The sequence below is a fragment of the Pleurotus ostreatus genome (genome assembly GCF_014466165.1).
Source record: "Pleurotus ostreatus strain PC9 chromosome Unknown scaffold_10, whole genome shotgun sequence".
NCBI lineage: Eukaryota > Fungi > Basidiomycota > Agaricomycetes > Agaricales > Pleurotaceae > Pleurotus > Pleurotus ostreatus.
This window is the reverse complement of record NW_023503165.1, coordinates 1533888-1551773: the sequence shown is the minus strand read 5'-3', so window position 1 is coordinate 1551773 and position 17886 is coordinate 1533888. Positions and strand designations below refer to the sequence as shown.

Genomic DNA, 17886 nt, shown 5'->3' with positions numbered 1-17886 from the left:
ACTAACGGCTCCCAATGACAGCGGCAAAGTACGCGTCGAAGAAGAAGGTAAGGGATGGGTTCGGAGCGATATTAGGTTTGGGCATACGCATTCAACTCGAGATTTGGCGCTCGAGATCCAATGTACACCTACTCGTGTGTAGAACGCTATACGGAGTGCTCCCCCCTTGCCGCCCGTTGGTAGGATAGGTTTACAAAGCTTGAGTCCGGAAATGGGGAGATAAAGTCAAGAGCTATTCCCTCTTGATACTGTGTTACTACAACCACCAGCATTGTCGCTATAGAATGCTGGTATATCCTGTCCGGATGTATGAATATTTCTATCCGGGAATCCTAAAGGGCATTCGTCCGCCCTTGGATATAATTAGACAATACAATGGGACGAGAAGAGACCATGCTCACCACCCCATGATACTACACTCGACAGTCCATGTATCCCGGGATCAACCTACCCACATGCTGAACAACGAGTCGAATGTCCACACCTGGCCCCAATATCGGTGCAAATCCATCCCTAAGCTTCGCCACTTCCCTTACTTGGTCGGTATCATCCACTTCTTTTATCGCACCACGCACGATCATCTGCATAGTGGCACTGATACGCCCCAGTGGCATGCGGTCACGAAGCTGCGAGAGATAGGAAGATAAAGCTGTATATTCGGCGACATCGGGGTATTCTCTTCCGTCAGGATTGTATTGAAGTTGCATTGTGAGTTCGGCAAGGAGATGAGGATGGGGGAGGTTGCTGATGCAGGCCTCCAGCCATTCTTGAAATTCAGAGAGCCTGGTAGGCGTCGCCATATCGATTGAGAGCACTGAGATGCGCGCAGTATTCGCAAACTTGGGGATACCAGACCACGGGAATACTAGGCCCGTACACAATTCAACGTAGTGAGATGGATGGGATTTGAGAGGCATACCAATCAGATTTAATTCCTTTACCACAGATGATATCCATAGCGGGTAACGCTCTCGCATATCATTCGTTTTTACTACCATTGATTTCAGGTTCGGGCATTTGATGAGTGATTCCGTTAGACCGGGATGCGAGACACATTCCAGTCGCAGGCTAGAAAGAGCCTCCATGCTTATGGCCGATAATCCGTCTACCTCGATTCCAGGTTCGGTCACGTCGACATTCTGGAGTACCAGATCCTGTAGGGAGGTCGAGCACAGAGAAAGCAAGAAGAGGAGGGTTCGGGTATCGTTCCCAAAGGCCCATCCAGAGATATGAAGCTTTCGAAGGCGAGGGGCGGATAGAAGCGTAGTTATCCCCTGCACGAGTGGCGTCGATATCTGGGACCACTCCCCAGTAACGTGATGAAAGCGCAACGAACGTAAATTGTTCAATAGACCAAAGCAGTACGCAGTCCATTCCGGAAAAGCGTGACTGGAGCGTCTGCTGCCTTGACCGCGGATAACAAGCTCAAGAATATATTTGCTGAGATGGGGAGCTGTGAAGTAGAGAAAAGAGAGGCGCGGCGTGAAATCACGATAGCTGATAGTGATCTGGCGGAAGATATGTGCGCGGCAGATAGCAGCCCACGCCCGACAGACAAGGGCGCAAGCACCAATTATGGGGGGTGTATTATCCTCAGACTGAGCGAGATCGGCGATGATCTGGTGAATCAGTTCAACAGGGAGAGCATTCTTGGTTGATATTAAAGCCTGGTCAGCGCCTCCGACTCCCGTATCGTCCATAATCTGTTCTACACACTCCCGAGTCTAAGTAAGCACTCAAAGTTGCAAACGGTAAAATATGGGAAACTCACCAATTGAAGGTTGTAGGAGAAAAGAGCGGGACAGTCGGATTAGGCGCCGTTGACAAAGGGTATCAGCGCCTAAGGTTCTAGGGCTAATCTAGTTCAACGTTTCCTTGCTCCAACGCTAACGCGTAACTTTCACGACCTTTGACATCCTCTGTCATAAAAGGGTCGTCAGGGAGCTTCAAGCACCCTAAACTGAGTCACACTGGGAGTCGGCACTCGACGCGAAAGTACGGAATACCCAGTATCGAACCCGAAGAATTTCAACCTATCACTTTTTCTGGTGCCGATGGTATGGGACATCCGACCTTGCCTCGTCGGGATGTTTGGGCGCAATGCTTTGGAAACTCGGCGCCTGATGATCCTTGTCCCAGACGACGCTCATCGGGAAAGGACCTTGAAACTCGCGCCCATCGAGCAACGCCAGGGTCGTCGCAAACCACTTTTCAACGTCTCTTACATAATATGAAGCAACTAACACTTCGTCGCGTCCAAGTTTTCTCTCTTTTCATCCCCGTGCCAGCTTACAGGCTTATACCGACATGGACATGGACCCGATCCCGCCGTGGCTCTTGGCAGCGCCTTTTGTGCTGTCTTTCGTCGCGCTCATGCCTTCGAGCCCGGTCGTCCGAAAAGCGATGTTTGTCCCGCTCGCCGGCGTCGTTGTGCACATCATGAGGATCGGCGGCGGGATGTCGGGCAGGGACTACCCCATGGCGTGCGCATTGTCGTCTCAGGTTGTCCAGATGTTCGATTTTCTGGTTATAGCAGACGCTCACGCCGAGCTGCGGCTGCGAGACCAAGCCGCTGGCATGCCTACGGGCCTACTTGAACGCGTAAAATGGGTTCTTCGCCTCCTCACAAGCCCTCGTCTCGTCGGCTGGACCAATGAACCGAAGGACGGCGTCATCCCTCCGCGTCCGACAGATACTTCCAGGATCCGCTTCGCTTGCAAGCAATTATTCTACCTCGTCTGCAACCTCCTCACTATGAACGTGCTGAACATCACGATGAGTCTGACGCCCGGGTTTTCAGCGAATGGACCTGGGTTGGCGGGGAGTGGGTGGGGCTGGCGGTCTGTGAACGCGCTTCAGCATGGCGCGGCGGCGTGGATGGGAATATCGATTGCCCATCGCGCCTGGGTGCTAGCGCTCCTGTGTACGGGAAGGTGGATGCCTTCTGATCTTCCACCGATGTTCGCGCCCTTGGGAAACGCGTATACGTTACGCAGATTTTGGGGGTACGTAGTAGTCTTCTATCTTCATCTCTTCTCGTCTGACATCTTTGCAGGCGAACATATCATCAGATGCTTCGCAGGGTCTGTAACTTGAACCATACACTATTGAAACGGGGCTAATGTTTCCCTTTAGACGCTAACCTCGCACGGGACCTTCGTCACCGACAAACTCCTCCATCTTCCCCGTGAGGCGAAGTTAACACGGCGCTATACCCAGCTCTACGTCGCATTCTTTGTGTCAGGCGCCCTCCACTATTGGGCCGACTACATGACAATCCACAATTTCGGCGGCGGGAGCCTGCGATTCTTCCTCTGGCAAGCCGCCGCGATACATTGCGAGGATATCCTGATATCCGCCGCTGGGCGACTGGGGTGGAAGCTGTCGAAGATGTGGGAGGTCATTGGGTATGTGTGGGTGTGGCAGTGGTTTGCGTGGTGTATACCCAGCTGGGTGGACCCGCTCATTCGCATTGGACTGATTGAGCAGGGAGCAAAAGTAGAGATTATCCAGGGTATATGTGGGTTGGTCGGCAAGGGATGTTATCTTCCTGCTCGATAATGCATATTTCCTGCGTCGTCCAAGTAGCTTTTGAGACACCGGAATGGCTCCGTTATAGGCATCGACTCAGGTATCCCAAGGGCAAAGTAAATTCGGAAGTCGCCGGAAACAAGCGCTGAACTTGATGTTCGGTCGTGCTCTTCGACATTGATTTCATTGCAGGAAGTTCCAGCACAGTTGAAAATGAACATTGCCAGCGCAGGAGGTGTCCACTCGGAGCAGCAACCGCCTATCTGCAGAATCCCTGTCGAGCTCGTCCGCCATATCATCGCCCAAATCAACGATCGCAATGAGCATGGGACAGCATCGACTCTCGCTGCTTGCTCTCTCGTATGCCGCGCGTGGACCGATATCTGCCGTCAACGCCTCTTTCGCAAGCTCGTCATCTCCGCCGACGCCCAAGTTCGACCCCGCCTACCGTTTCTCCACGTCACCGCTCCCCACCTCGCCGAATACGTGCTGGAACTCGTGTTCGACCCTAATATCTTCTTTCCGGATTGGATCTCCGATATCCTCGACCGAATGCACAATCTACGTGTGCTGACCTTGATCGACCTCACTAGGGAGTGGTCGGCACTGTCTTGGTCGCTGAAACACACTATTCAAACCCTCCTTGGTGCCCCTCGTCTTCAAAGCCTCGCAATACTTGGCTGGGAACTTGGCGACGATGCTCAATCCCTCATTGATTGCCCGAACCTCGAAAAAATGGCGATCACGACAGAGGAGCAGCAAGGCTCGCTATTGTGGGTTCCTCCCGGGGTGAAAGATCTGTCCCTGACAGGCGAGCTCTATATCTCGTCGTGCTCACGGCACCGAGTCACCTACGCGTCTAGCTTTTTCGTGGTCGGGCATACCCAAGTTCGCAAATAACACCATGCGCCCCTCAACGTTGACCGTTGCAATGCAGTTCGGACGGTCAGTTCCCCAATTCCACAATTGGCTGAAGGGCTGCATCGACAACCTCCCATTCCCGGAGCTGCTTGAACGACTCGACATCGCACTCGAGCACTGGTATCCAGAATACCCCGAGCTCACCGAGTACGAGACTCTGTCCCGTTTTCTCGCTGAACTCCGTGACCGCGGGGCGTTGCGCCGCATCAGCATCGCCATAGGCATAAGGACGCCCGAAGGTCGCAAAGAAGTGGATATCGACGAAGAACGGGAAACGAACAAGCCAAAGGACGGTTTTGCTGCGATATTAGGTCCGGGTGTGGACGTCCGCCTTTCCGTTCTGCGCTTCACATTGCCATTGACGCACGAGCTTGTCATGGATTGTCGTGCCTAGGATGCAATAGGAGATGTTGACGGTCTTCGACACTCCACTTAATGTACTCTTCACCCTGCGATGCTTTCTCTCGTAGGTTATCGCAGCACATTGCGAAGATATCGCTAAATTCGCCGCTGGGTAAATAGGACTGGCACAGACGAGGGTGTGGGGTCGTAGGGTATCTCTGGGTATGGCAGGTGTGTACCCGGCTTGGTGACCCGTTTGCATCGGTCTGGCCCAACAGCTGGGGGTACAAGTATACACTTTGTAGTACAGGACGAGGTGTTACTTCCCCAAGCACTCACCTCAAAGGATTGCGGACGAGCTGCAAGAGGTAATATATCAGATAATCCGTCAGCAGCTCGACTTTATAGTCGCTGTCGATGTTGAATGTCAAGACTGACGAGGGCACGCAGACAACAGCACACCGTCATAAAGTACACCAATATTAGTCCCTCGTGCCACGAAACTCCCGAATGCGAATTGTTGGCGGATCGAATATCGACTCGCAGTGACAAGTTGGAAATGACAGAGGAAGAAATGACAAGAAAAACTAATTCTAAGAGTAATAAAGATTATGAAGTCCTCCAGGATGCAGCAAAGCGAATTACGAGAATAGCACGGTTGACAAACGAGAACAGCTTTACTGACGATCGGCGATGGATATGTAAATCTATATAACACCGGCGGTGGAGGGGTCTTCTATGCCCATGTCCATGTCGGCGGACATTATGATAGCTTCGTAGAGGTATATGACGCCGAAGAGCAGGAAGAGGCCCGCCCCGCCCAGCGTTACTACACTCCAATCAACATCCGAATCGAAGGCGAGTGATCTCGGACGTACCATGTTTAACAGATATCTTCGTGGAGACGTAACGGCCACCGATAACGGCGAGCGCTGTACAGCACATGTGTCCAAGGACGGTACCCGCCGTCACAATATAGACGTTCTAGTTGAAGAAAAAAAATAAAGCTAGCGTAAAGGGAGAGACAGAGAATACGCACATGCGCAGCACCAAGTGCTATGGTGGCGATCTGACTACGGTCGCCCCATTCGCCGAGGAAGGTCAATATGAAGGCTTGCACGAAGACGGGGCCGAGGAACAAACTGCAAAAGTTCCTCGCACCCTCCGCGACCGATGCCTTGGGTTTCTTCGTCCTTGTCGCCGCGCCGTCCCTTCCGCCTTCTTCAATCGCCTCTAACGGGATCCCGTCCCCGCGCTCCGCATCGTCTCCCTCAATCTCTTCTTCCGCCTCCCTCATCTCCTCCTTGATCTTCTCGTTCCCTCCCTTCATCTGCCGCCCCTCCAGCACCATCTTGCTCCCGAACACCAGAAACAGGAACGCTGCCGCGATTTGCGTCCATTTCTTCGGTATCAGCGTCGGTAGTATGTGGCCCATCGCAGCAGAGAGAATGGACATGACGACAAGTGAGCCAAAGGCCCCCGCAAAAACGATGAAACGGGGGTGTCGCATGGCGAGGATGGCGGCGATGAGAAAGGTCTTGTCCCCGATTTCGGAGAAGATGATCATAGCGTAGGATTGTATGAACGCTTGCATGTATGTTTCCGGTGCATCTTGGAGACTCGCCATTAGTGACCAGCAAAGTTTTGATGGAGAAGAAGGAAGGGGAAGTTGGAGAAAAGTCGGCTCGCTCAAACGCCTTTATGAGAAGATCTCGTCAGGACTTTCTAATCATAGGCGGTCGGTTTTCCGGCACTGTGGTCGACCACGGGAACTGGTTTGCGAGTTTGCGACCTTGTGGGTGGGACAACGCTGCTGGCGGTGACACGACAACGATCCATAAATAGGAGCTCATCAGGGGCGAGCATCTAGCGCCCAACGCTTCTGCCCAGTGCCAGCAAATAATCGTTTTCTACTTCGGATATTGTGAGTGCAGTATCTACCGTGCAGATTATACAACCTAAAACGACATATACGACTTCTCATAACACTCTAGGTAGAGAAATGGCATCCTTTCCCGAAGAACTTACACGCTTCCTGAATTATCTGTACCTGCACCCCGTTCTCAATCATCCCGAAGCGTACCAGCGGGTCCATGCCGATAGGGAGGCACCACGTGAACCACTGCCATACGTATACACACCCTACGATCCTCGATGCCGTTCTCCTCCAAGTCGGTTTGAGGTCAAAGCTCCACCCCATTCTCCTTCCAGCGGAGATCATGATGTCTTCGCAATGTATCGCTACGGCTTGCAAGAGGAAGAACTGCATGCTCCCGCTCGCTCGCAAACCGGGTCCGTTCAACGGCATTATCATGTAGTCGCCCCAGTGATGAACGGCGCCTGATATGAAGAAGGCGACGTAGAGTTGGATGCAGCGGGATAACCTTCCGTGACGAGGAAGACGGAGAAGTTTATCAGAAACGAAGCTTCCATGAGATGTGGTCGCCTAAGAAGATACATGAGCCGTGTTCCAACGCCTAACGCTCCACGCCCATCCTTGAGCGCGAGCTGGGACAACGAACAACTCACTCTGCGGAGCATTTGTTGGTGTGTTTGCCTGTTAACAACGATAAAAAAGACTGCCATCAGATAAATCCTTGTAGCAGGAGGGGAGGCGTCTGCACATACCCCCAGAATCTACGCAACGTATACGCGTTTCCCAGAGATGCAAACATCGGTGGAAAGTCAGAGGGCATCCACCTCCCCGTACTCAACAGCATCAACACCCAAACACGGTGAGAAATCGTTAGCCATGTCCACACCACCCCGTAGTACTGAAGTGCATCTACCGACCGCCGCCCCCATCCGCTCCCCGCCAACCCAGGTCCATGTTGCGAAAACCCGGGACTCAGCCTCAGCGTGATACCCAGTATATTCACGGTAAGGAGGTGCAGGGCGAGGTACATGATTTGCTTAATGGCAAAGCGAATCCTCGACGTCTCCGTTGGCCGTGGAGGTATGCTGCCGTTCTTGGGTTCGCTTGTCCACCCGATGAGACGAGGGCTCGCGAGGAGCCGCATCACCCATTTGGCACGTTCGAACAGGGGCAAAGAGCCTGCGCTGGGGGCGGTCTGACCCACCAGCCGCAGCTCAAGATGCGCGTCGGTCAGCACCAAGAAGTCGCACATCTTGAAGACCTGAAGTGCGAGCGCGCACGCCGTGGCGTAGTCCCCCGGTGACAGCCCGATGGCCGTGATGCGGATAACGGCGCCTACGATTGGGAGGAACATCGCCTTGCGGGCAATGGGGGACTTGAACATGAGTGCGACGAAAGATAGCCCGAAAGGCGACGCCAGCAGCCACAGGGGGACTGGGGGACGCCCCGAGTCCGAGTTCATGGTGAGGCTTTCGAGGCAGAGGCTCAAGTATTGGGATTGTTGGTGGCGAGGAGTGTAGTAGTCGTCGGGTTTCGAGTTTGAGCTTGAGCTAGAAGATTAATGAGCATTATATATATTATTTAGACCTTCTATTACGCCAGATGAAGCAGAACATGAGGCACTCACTCCTAGAGCTCCTCGGAACTTCATCCCTGGAGGAAATAGACAACCAGGTTGATTCGCTACAAAGAAAATAAGGAAGATGTGGAGTATTCAGTCACTCTGTGCGGCCATTGAGACTACGCGCCATTGGATGCCAGGGCGAATTCTTTGAGAGCGAATGGCATGATTTTTTAGAGAATGGGCACAATTATGGAGAAGTATTCGAGTAGGCATCTTCAAAAGATACCGCAACGATGCTGCTCAAAATCTTCGTGAATCGATGTGCATTTCACAAGGCTGGTAGTAATCGTGCTTACCTGCAAGACAATTAATGTCTGGAGCTGGCAGCTAGTATGGAGATGGCCCAATGATCTCCCTACTCGATTGACTGACACCGAGACGTTGTACATCGTTGATAGTAGAGCCGCGCCTACTACAGTGGTGCCCAACACTGCGGATGAAAATGGATAGCCATCGCCATTTGGGGACTCAAGCTCAAGTACTGAAGGATTCAAAGCTCAGAAATAGATCAGAGAACTCGAACGCTGGATAAAGGACAAAAGGAACGAGATTGGCTTCCTCTTGTGCCAATCGCCGATAGTTTTGTTGCTTCCCATGAGAATATCAAGGAGCACCACTACACGCTTTCGTGTTGCATCATTGACACTTCAAGTCTTCGGGAAGTGGACTTGATGAGTATAAGGAAATTGAGCATCAATCAGTGACGGTGAAGCGTGAGCTTGAGCTTGAGGTTTGTTGCGTAAAGGAAGGCATAGCATGTTGTTCGCGTAGTAGTAGTCACTACATACATACAAAAGGCAGGTCCAACTGGGTGCTTAATGTGAGGTTTGGCCAAGCGGTAGGACCAAACATCCCGAACTCTTTCAAGATAGCTGCAGCTTGGAATCAAACGCCAACTTCGGTGAGTTTAGGCTAAGAGGCTGAGTATTGCTTTCACAGCGTTCAATGACATCCTAAATAATGGCCTACACCTTTACATCCACCCCCAGCTGCTTAAACATACCAAGGCGAACAAGTGGGTCCAATGAGCCCGGCACACACCATGTAAACCAATGCCAGACCCATATATACCCGACGACCTCCGAAGCGTGAGACTGTTTCAACCCCATTCTCCCCCCAGCATATATCACGATATCCTCGCAATGGATCGCAAGTGCTTGCGAGAGAAAGAACTGAAGGCTCCCGCCTCCAAGGTGATGGATTACCAGGTACTCAGCCCAATGGTGAAGTACGCCCGAGATGAAGAAAGCAACGTAGAGTTGGGTATAACGCCGAGTTAACTTTGCTTCACGGGGAAGATGGAGGATCTTGTCGGTGACGAACCTCCCGTGTGAGGTGAGCATCTACGATTTAGGTGAGATAGACAATGTAGCGAGCTAGTTTACGCTCACCCTGCGGAGGATTTGATGATATGTTCGTCTGAAACGACCGTGTGTTAGCGATGAGCAGACGAGGAATCATAGACGTCCTGACCCCCAGAATCTACGCAATGTATACGCATTTCCAAGTGATGCCAATATCGGCGGAAAGTCGGACGGCGCCCACCTCCCTGTACAGAGGAGCGCCAACGTCCACGCACGATGAGCGACCGACAGCCAGGTCAACGTTGTCGCGCCATATTGCAGCGTATCTACCAATCGCCAACCCCATCCCATCCTCGCCGGGTCCAGTCCATTTCGCGACATGTGCCCAGTCATCGTGGCGCTCAGGATGTTCAGAGTGAGGAGGTGAAATGCGGTATAAACGATCTGTCTAGCGGCGAAGCGGATCCTGGATGTGTCCGTCGGGCGAGGGGGGATGCTCCCATTCTTGGGCTCATTAGCCCACCCAATGAGACGCGGGCTCGTGAGGAGGCACAGTACCCACTTTGCGCGCGCGAAAAGAGGCAAGGAGCCCGCGCTGGGGGGGACCTGGTCTACCAGACGCAGCTCATGGTGCGCGTCAGTCAGCACGAGGAGATCGAATATCACGAAGACACAGGCCGTGAATGCACCAGCTATAACGTAGTCCCCGATTGACATCCCAATCGTCGTGATGTAGAGGGCAATGCCTGCAATTGGAAGGAACATGGCTTTGCGTGCGAGGGCAGATCTGCACATAAGTGCGAGGGAAACTAGAGCGGTGGGCGATACCAATAGCCACAGGGGAACAGGAGGACGCTGCAAGTCTGAGTCCATATTGGAGGTTCTGGGGAGGCTCGAGGCTTGAGAAGGTTATACTTAAAGGCAAGGCACTGACTTTCGCACCCGAACAAGGACCTAAGGTGTAGGGCCATATGTAACAATCAAAGCCTTCTCTGACATGGGTGAGTTATGTAAGAGTACAAGAATGGAGCATCCATTTGAAGAGGACGCTGAGCGACCCCTAGGGTTCTTCGTTACCCAAAAGTACATTCCCGGAAGCACAGAAGCCGTCGAAGGGCAGGCGGGATGACTTCCGGCGATACAAAAGAATTGCAAGTTTACACTTTGATATTCTGGACAAGACTATCCTAGAGTAGGCGGGTCACCGGCGGGGGGGAGGCGGGAGTTCGATGGGAGGGAAGCAAACAAGAAGGCCATACATAGTGCATCATCAATATCTCGCAATGCTGCCAGTCTATCAATCCGGCATCAGCTTCTTTGTTTCTTCTTCTTTTTGGCTATCAACGTCGACAGCTGCACTTACCGTGATGGCGATACGTTTCAGCGCTCTGTGGTTGCAGAGTGCCGCTATGTAGCGGGACAAGCTCCATACATCGGCAGCTTGGCCTAAGGCCAGCATACGTAGTACATTCTTCGATTGGCCAAGGCACTCGGGCGTCCGACCCAGAAAGGAGGAGGTTCGAGCACGGAAGTTGAAAGGCAAACGGGAAAGAAGTTGGAGAGTGTTCGTGTCGATGGGGGAGGAGAGTTTGACAATGCACCCTGGCACACATGGGGAGAGAAACACGGGATCATCATAGAGATTATCCGAGCAAATGAGTTCAAGCAGGTCTTTATGCACATATTCATGGGGGGGCAGTGAAGTAGAGCAACGATAGGCGAGATATGACATTGCGTTCTCCAAGGATGGTGAATCTCAGGAGGATGTGCTTTCGGCAGATATTGGTCCATGCTTGATATACGAGGGAGAAAGCTGCGAGAGTTGTTCTCGCATCGCTCATGTTCATCTAGGCTTGTTCCTACAAATAATGAGCCCGATTCTATTCTTGTAGTCGAAATTGCAAGACTAACCAGGTCGGTGCGAGGGAGTAAAGGCCGGCGTTTATGAACGGTGAAGCCATCGCGTATACTGATACAGCCTACTACTTTCCCTTCCTTGCAACCCAGAATTCCGCCCGGTATATCCATCGCATCATAGCCTGCCTATCTGCTGTATACTCGCAGGGTACCTCCTTCGTCCTCTCTCCGTCCTCCATCTCCTCGAGCGTAAAACCTACACTTTCAACGACATTCAAAACCTCCTCCAATGAAAGTTCCACCTTCGCTTGTGCGCCCGCGGTCCACAACAACGGTCCTAGGTTGATCTATGTGCCACCCGGGCGGAGCAGGGCGTGAATATGCTGGATGGTTGATATGACGTTGAGGGAGGTGTCGATGAAGAAGAGCGTGACGATATAGTCGTACCCTGCGTCGAGGGATGTGATTTCCTCGGAAGAATAGAAAGCGTGAGGAGAAGGTGATGTCGGTGACGGGGGTTGGAGGAGGAGAAAGTCCTCTTCAAGGAGGTGGAAGGCAGGCGAGAGTCGCGGTAAAGCGTCAGGAAATGCGATGCTTCGAAATAAAGCGTTGTTGGATTTCTGGTGGGAGAACCAGTGGGAGTAGGGCTGGATGGTGTGTTGATTCACTCGATTCGTAGCGGTGGGGGAGAGTAGAAAACGAAAAGCAAGGATCATGTAGTATGAGAGTTCGTTTGCCGTAGTGTCGTAGCCTGCTCATAAGGATTTAGTGAATGCACGTATAGCCCGTGGTCATGAAGCGTACCGAGTTGTAATATCTCCCATGCCAGGCGTCCGAGCCCAGCACCGGGGACAAGGACCCTCTGCTCCTTCCGCTCATCGCCGGGGACGCGCTCCAGCACTTCGAGTATATGAGAGAACATCTTCTCCCTCTCCTGGCTCCCTTCCTGGCTCCAATCACGCACAAAATGCTTCAACGCCTCGCGTACACGTCCCACATCGCCGGATAGTGCATTACTCTTTTGGGGAAAAGAAGACGTTATTGGAAAGCTCGCAGGATAATCATGATGTGCTAGACGGGCGATTTTTTCAGTGAGTGCGGCGTTGGCGTGGATTGACGCGTCTAGAGCGTCGAGCTTCTGCGAGTAGCCAAGTTGGTGGACTAGACGTCGCTGGGATCGGAGGATTGAGGAAGATGCCACCCTCATGCGAGAAGATTCATTCGTCGACAATTTACGGTAGTTCTCGTAAGAAGAAGCTGCCTTTCGCAATGAAAAGGGCCCATCCTGCAGGGCGAGGTTTCCATGGATCAGCGCGCGAGCAATATTAGAGAAAGCCCCGGAATGAGCTAAGAAAGCAATGGAGAATATAAGGAAGAGGCCGAGAACTATCAAATCAGGAGAAAAGAGCCATGGCGAGTCCATCGACGGTTGGTGGCGGCACCGGCAGGAAGGCGGGAACGGCGCGATCGTCGGTCGTCAAGATCTCCGTCATGTGATTTCCTTACTCACAGCGGCGCGGCGATGAGAGGGGTTTGCGAGAAACTTCTGACTCTACTCCAACTTCTTTGATTCAGTGTACGGAATCTTCTCGAACCAATAAAGTGGCTCCAAGATAGCACGGCTTTCTTGTCGAAGCCCCCTCAATGGCCTTCCCAAACGGTGAACGCGCTGGAGATGCCGAGAAATCTAATGCGCCCTCATCTACAACGCCGACGCCAAATATCCTATCCAGCATTCGGATCAACGGAGCCGCCATCCTAAAATTATTGAGAAAGCTCAAACCTGCCAAAAGAAATGTACCGGCGAGCTTGCAATGGATCCCGGCGAACTGGACGTGGTCTAAAATAAAGCCGGTCATTCGGTGTGCAGCTGCGGCGTGGATATGCACAGTGCTGTTCTTGATTCCTAGAGTGGAGATTTTCATGGGCCAGGTGCGTTCTTCCTCTGCATCACACCAGTGCAGCTTCCGTCTGTGTTACTTACTATGATGGGTTTGTAGGCCAGCTTTCTCATCCTCATCGGTGCGTTTGCTATCGTGTTTCTATTGAATCGCGGCAATGATATGACATGCAGCCAGTTTCTTATCTCCACCAAGTGACCCATTTATGAGCGTCCTCGAACGTGAAGCTATCATTTTGGTCTTCGTATTGATTGGTTGGGGGTGAGTGAGGCTCAGCTTTCCTCGTTCATTGAATCATATAGCTCATCATCTTTAGGTGGGCGAGTCTAGGGATCAAACTTGCGGATTTGGCACGACACACCAAGGACCCTGCAGCGTCGTTGCAAGATATCTTCTCGGGGCGATACGTAGAAGCGGCGGTGAGTCGCAATTAAACACTCTACGTGATAACAACTCACGTGTACCCTGAAGCCGACGGTGATTCAAGCGGCTTTCATATTCTTTGGCAGCACGTTCTTTTTGTATATCAAGGCGAGCCAAGGCCCGGGGCCATATCTCTTTGCCAGTATATTTGGGTGCATCTGCATGGGTGAGCTCAGATCCTAGACGGTTTGCGTAGGGACGTTTACTAACATGAAAGGAAAGATATATGTCTCACGACATCAGTACTCTTCCCCTATCCGTTCTACTCTGTAAGCTCCTTTGGTCGCTACTCAAAACTCCATCCCACTCATGCCGCAATCTTTACTTCCTCATACAGATCGGCCAAGCAATCATCCTTCCGCTCGCGTTCCACTCCGGTGTCGCCCTTCTTTGTTCCATACTCATATTCCCCGTGTCAATTTCCGCACAATTCACTCAAAACCTTACGAACGTACTTAGACCATTGCAGACCTCCCTTGCGCTTCATCGGTCCCTTCTCGAAGGCTCGAGTTCCTCACCACCCAACCTCCATCCTACAGACTCCAACTCGCCTGTCACGCCTTCCTCAGATTCCACCTCTCAAACACAGTCGCAGTCCCAGCCGCCATCCGCGTCAACACTCACCTCGACCCTTAAGCAAACCGTCTCCAAATCGGAATCAGGATTAATCCCTCTCGCAGCCTCCGCCCGCCTTCTCCGGAGCGACCTCATCTATACGCGGTTCGCACCTCTGGACTGGAGGAACGTACAGAAGGTTGCGAGGAGGATCGCCGTTAGGGCTAACGGGATGGCGGTGTATTGGGAGTTGGTGGATCCGGAAAAGAGTAGGTTTAGTGCCAGTGGGGTGGCTAGTGGCGTTGCTAGTGGTATAGCGACGCCGATGAGAGGCGGCGGAGGAAGCGTCCCGGGCACGCCGATTATTGGGTCAGCGACTTTACCTGCGGATAATTCAATTCCTTTGGCCCAGCGAATGTCGAGACCCCCGTCACGATCAAGGCCTGGCTCGCGGCCTGGCTCACGACGCGGATCGAGGGCGCCGTCTCTCATTCGTAATGGAACAGCTGAAGATGGAGATGAACCAGCGACTCCTACGTTGTCCACGATAACCCAGTTTCCCCAAACGCAGTCGCAGACCCACAGCCATAGCCACGCCAATCTACTGGGGCATTTCCATCGGCATCCACATCTACACTCTATACACCTCCATAGTGCTCTCAAACGCCTCTCTTTATCCCATCCTCCGGGCTCCCCAAACTCACCGCATCACCACTATCAACCGAGTTCTGAGTTCGCGGTGGGCGTGTTCGAGAGTCAGAGGTACCTCAACCTTGAGGCGAAGAGGCTGCATGATCCGTTAGAGGAGGAGCATACGAGGGAGGCAAATGCATTGTTGAAAGACAGTTGTGGGGATATGATCGGAGTCTGTGAGGAGGGTATCAAGGAAATCGTGGACTGGTTAGGGAGGGCTAGGGACGGGCGGTTGAGATGGACTGGCTGGGGGGAAGCGGGGAATGAAAAGCAGGAAAAAATGTGGAAAGATGGGTGCGAGAAGCTAAGGAGTGTGAGGGTTAAAGTGGCGCGTGAGCTGGAGGTTTTCATGGAAAAGAAGAGGTGCGTACTAGTAGTGCGTCTCTTCAGAATGTAAGAATGCTATAACTCGACCATTTATACTTAGGCATAAGGTCCTGGATCCCTACCGCCTTGCGTTCGAACCAAAAGACATTCCGGGAAGGAAGTCCAGGTTCGACCTAGATTTCGAAGAGGACAAGGATGAACGGGAGCATCAGACAGTGCCACCCCATCGGTATCTGTTCAGATGTTACGTTTATCAGTATCATCTCCTGCAGTTCTCGCATAATTTATTACAGATGGTATACTTCACTTCCCCTCAGACGTATTTCAACGCTCATCGTGCATTCTCGTGACTGTAGTTTGACGAGATCCTGAAAATGGAGGCCGAAAGGCGGCGGAACAAACTATGGACGCCGGCACATAATATTCTATTCTCGTGGCGGAACTGGGAGGCGGTCGAGAATCTTGAGAAAGATGACGACGAAAATCCCGGTAAGGCTGACATTCCTTCTATCCTTTCCCCTTTACCAACACTTTGAAATTTGTCCTTCAAATCGATTCGTGTCTATTCAGAGATGATTCCGGGTATTCAGCCAACATGGAGCGCCGATCTCGGCGAACCAATGCCTCGCGATCCAGATGCATTACCCCCTAGGAATGCGTTCGAGTTGGTTATGAATGGTTTGTATAGGCTAGCGCTCGCCATGGGACACGGGAACATGGTATTCGCTATCAAGGCGGCAATACTGACAGGTAGGCTACTTATTTCCTCTGTGAGCCGCTGTTAACAAATTCGCGCCCGAAGTCATTATGTGTCTCCCGTCTTTCATCAAGGCGTCCAGTGGTTTTGCCTATCGTGAGTAGTCAGCGCCTCCTCCGGGCAGAATAGCCCGTACTGACGGTTATACAACAGGCAATCGATTTGTATGGGCTATGTGAGTGGCCCGAATCTTCCTCCGCAGTGTCCTTGCTTTTGGCTGACGGCGGAAACTCAGATTCATGGGACAACTGACATTGGCCCGATTTCGTGGAGATACGACGTTCGGACTCACAGCCCGTATCCTTGCAACCTTCTTTGGGTGCATTGCCGGGTTGATTATGTGGTACGCCAATTCTCTTGATTTTTCATTGCACTTGATCCCCAACCGCAATTAGGTACATCTCAGCCGGTACGGGCCACGCCAATGCGTATGGCCTTGGCGCAGTTTGTGCGGTTTGCTTCCCGTTTTTCTTCTATGCAAGGCTGTATTGGCCTGGGCCACCGATGACAAACATCATTTTCTTCGTTACTACGGTGTTGGTCGTAGGATACTCATACCAGGACAACTACATCGTTGTGGCCGCCTCCCCAGGGTCCGGTTGGGATGTCGCTTGGGTGCGTTCCTTTGGCTGTGCTGATGCGGCTTGTTGGACTGACACCTTCACAGAGACGTTTTTTACTCGTTACTGTAGGCGTGTCTGCTGCCTTGCGAGTCTTTACCCCAAAATTCCCAAGGCGGCGTGCTGACATGTGGATTTAGCTTATTCTCGTTCTTCCCCCCGTCGACAACTATCCGAAGTTACCAGCGCACGACGCTGGCAACAACCGCTGCTGAATTGGGCGCGATATATTGCGCTATCATCTCGTTCGCTAATGCTCCCAAAGACGACGAGAATCAGAGCATCATAACGAGTCTCATTGCCGTGCGAAGTAAGCTCAAGCGTTCAATTGTTCTGAAGGCGAATGTGGTGTATGAAGTTCGTCCTTTGAATGTTCGGAGTTCTGTCAGGTCACTGATGCGCACGATAGTTTTCGTTGCGGGGGCGATGGCCCGGGAAGAGGTACCAGCGAGTCATCGAACTTCAATTGTATGTGTGTTCTGATCTATCTTTGCGACCACGAACCTCTAATGTATTCTCAGACAGATTGCATATTCCCTGTCCCATTTAATGTCCGTGGTTGAGCATATGGAACCGGCGTGGACTCGCGCTTTCCTGCGCCGCACGCGATTCTTAGATTCCGATTTTCAAGGCGACGTTCTTGCTGTAATCAGTTGAGTAGTCTTCCCGCGTATAAGGCGGGCGCTGAATTAGAAACACACGCAGGTATGATCTCAACAGCGTTGAAGACTGGCCACCCTTTGCCCCAAATCACTCCGTGTCCTTTGCTGGACCGTTACATGGAAAGGAACCACGGGTTAAATGTGATCCATGTTGATTCTGAAGAAGACTATGGACTCCCTCGTACGCTAACTTTGAGCACCCTTGAAAACGAACAATATCTGTAAGTCCCTTGACACCGTCTCCAAACCTCTCTCGACCTTCATTTCTTCTGCTAGACGATTTTGCGTGGGAGCCTCTACGGCTTATAGCATTATGACACAGCTAGACAGGCTGATGGTCGCGACGAAGGAGATTGTCGGTGAACAGTATCATATACACGGCATCGGTTTCGCATCGCTCGGTATACGGACAGATATAGACGGAGGCGAGATTGGACAGCGGACTAGTGTGCAGTTTAGGCTTCCTCAGGTAGTGTAAACTTTGTATTTATAT

At 52.1% G+C, this 17886-nt stretch overlaps 8 protein-coding genes across 8 annotated transcripts; 3 read left to right on the top strand and 5 right to left on the bottom strand.

The window, feature by feature from the left end:
* Nucleotides 1–413: 413 nt before the first annotated feature.
* PC9H_002270 (uncharacterized protein) lies at nucleotides 414–1700 on the bottom strand (the record flags this gene model as incomplete). Its single annotated transcript, XM_036771911.1, has 1 exon — nucleotides 414–1700. The coding sequence occupies one exon, from the start codon at nucleotides 1698–1700 to the stop codon at nucleotides 414–416; it is 1287 nt and encodes a 428-aa protein (XP_036626532.1).
* A 607-nt stretch (nucleotides 1701–2307) lies between these two features.
* PC9H_002269 (uncharacterized protein) lies at nucleotides 2308–3561 on the top strand (the record flags this gene model as incomplete). Its single annotated transcript, XM_036771910.1, has 3 exons — nucleotides 2308–3005; nucleotides 3056–3083; nucleotides 3136–3561. The coding sequence occupies 3 exons, from the start codon at nucleotides 2308–2310 to the stop codon at nucleotides 3559–3561; spliced, it is 1152 nt and encodes a 383-aa protein (XP_036626531.1).
* A 183-nt stretch (nucleotides 3562–3744) lies between these two features.
* PC9H_002268 (uncharacterized protein) lies at nucleotides 3745–4846 on the top strand (the record flags this gene model as incomplete). The annotated part of the gene is made up of 2 exons (XM_036771909.1): nucleotides 3745–4419; nucleotides 4469–4846. 2 exons carry the CDS (start codon nucleotides 3745–3747, stop codon nucleotides 4844–4846), a joined length of 1053 nt encoding a protein of 350 aa, XP_036626530.1.
* A 655-nt stretch (nucleotides 4847–5501) lies between these two features.
* PC9H_002267 (uncharacterized protein) lies at nucleotides 5502–6421 on the bottom strand (the record flags this gene model as incomplete). The annotated part of the gene is made up of 3 exons (XM_036771908.1): nucleotides 5502–5623; nucleotides 5673–5778; nucleotides 5834–6421. 3 exons carry the CDS (start codon nucleotides 6419–6421, stop codon nucleotides 5502–5504), a joined length of 816 nt encoding a protein of 271 aa, XP_036626529.1.
* A 363-nt stretch (nucleotides 6422–6784) lies between these two features.
* On the bottom strand, nucleotides 6785–8132 carry PC9H_002266 (uncharacterized protein; the record flags this gene model as incomplete). Its single annotated transcript, XM_036771907.1, has 3 exons — nucleotides 6785–7240; nucleotides 7324–7351; nucleotides 7423–8132. 3 exons carry the CDS (start codon nucleotides 8130–8132, stop codon nucleotides 6785–6787), a joined length of 1194 nt encoding a protein of 397 aa, XP_036626528.1.
* Nucleotides 8133–9259: 1127 nt separating this feature from the next.
* Nucleotides 9260–10471, bottom strand: PC9H_002265 (uncharacterized protein; the record flags this gene model as incomplete). The annotated part of the gene is made up of 3 exons (XM_036771906.1): nucleotides 9260–9637; nucleotides 9686–9713; nucleotides 9768–10471. 3 exons carry the CDS (start codon nucleotides 10469–10471, stop codon nucleotides 9260–9262), a joined length of 1110 nt encoding a protein of 369 aa, XP_036626527.1.
* A 1331-nt stretch (nucleotides 10472–11802) lies between these two features.
* Nucleotides 11803–12878, bottom strand: PC9H_002264 (uncharacterized protein; the record flags this gene model as incomplete). The annotated part of the gene is made up of 2 exons (XM_036771905.1): nucleotides 11803–12206; nucleotides 12260–12878. 2 exons carry the CDS (start codon nucleotides 12876–12878, stop codon nucleotides 11803–11805), a joined length of 1023 nt encoding a protein of 340 aa, XP_036626526.1.
* Nucleotides 12879–13099: 221 nt separating this feature from the next.
* PC9H_002263 (uncharacterized protein) lies at nucleotides 13100–17871 on the top strand (the record flags this gene model as incomplete). Its single annotated transcript, XM_036771904.1, has 19 exons — nucleotides 13100–13387; nucleotides 13456–13477; nucleotides 13530–13617; nucleotides 13673–13775; nucleotides 13828–13945; nucleotides 14002–14048; nucleotides 14117–15390; nucleotides 15455–15650; nucleotides 15711–15843; nucleotides 15925–16104; nucleotides 16157–16207; nucleotides 16265–16286; nucleotides 16347–16454; nucleotides 16507–16726; nucleotides 16804–17088; nucleotides 17141–17203; nucleotides 17257–17383; nucleotides 17437–17614; nucleotides 17670–17871. 19 exons carry the CDS (start codon nucleotides 13100–13102, stop codon nucleotides 17869–17871), a joined length of 3705 nt encoding a protein of 1234 aa, XP_036626525.1.
* Nucleotides 17872–17886: the final 15 nt, after the last annotated feature.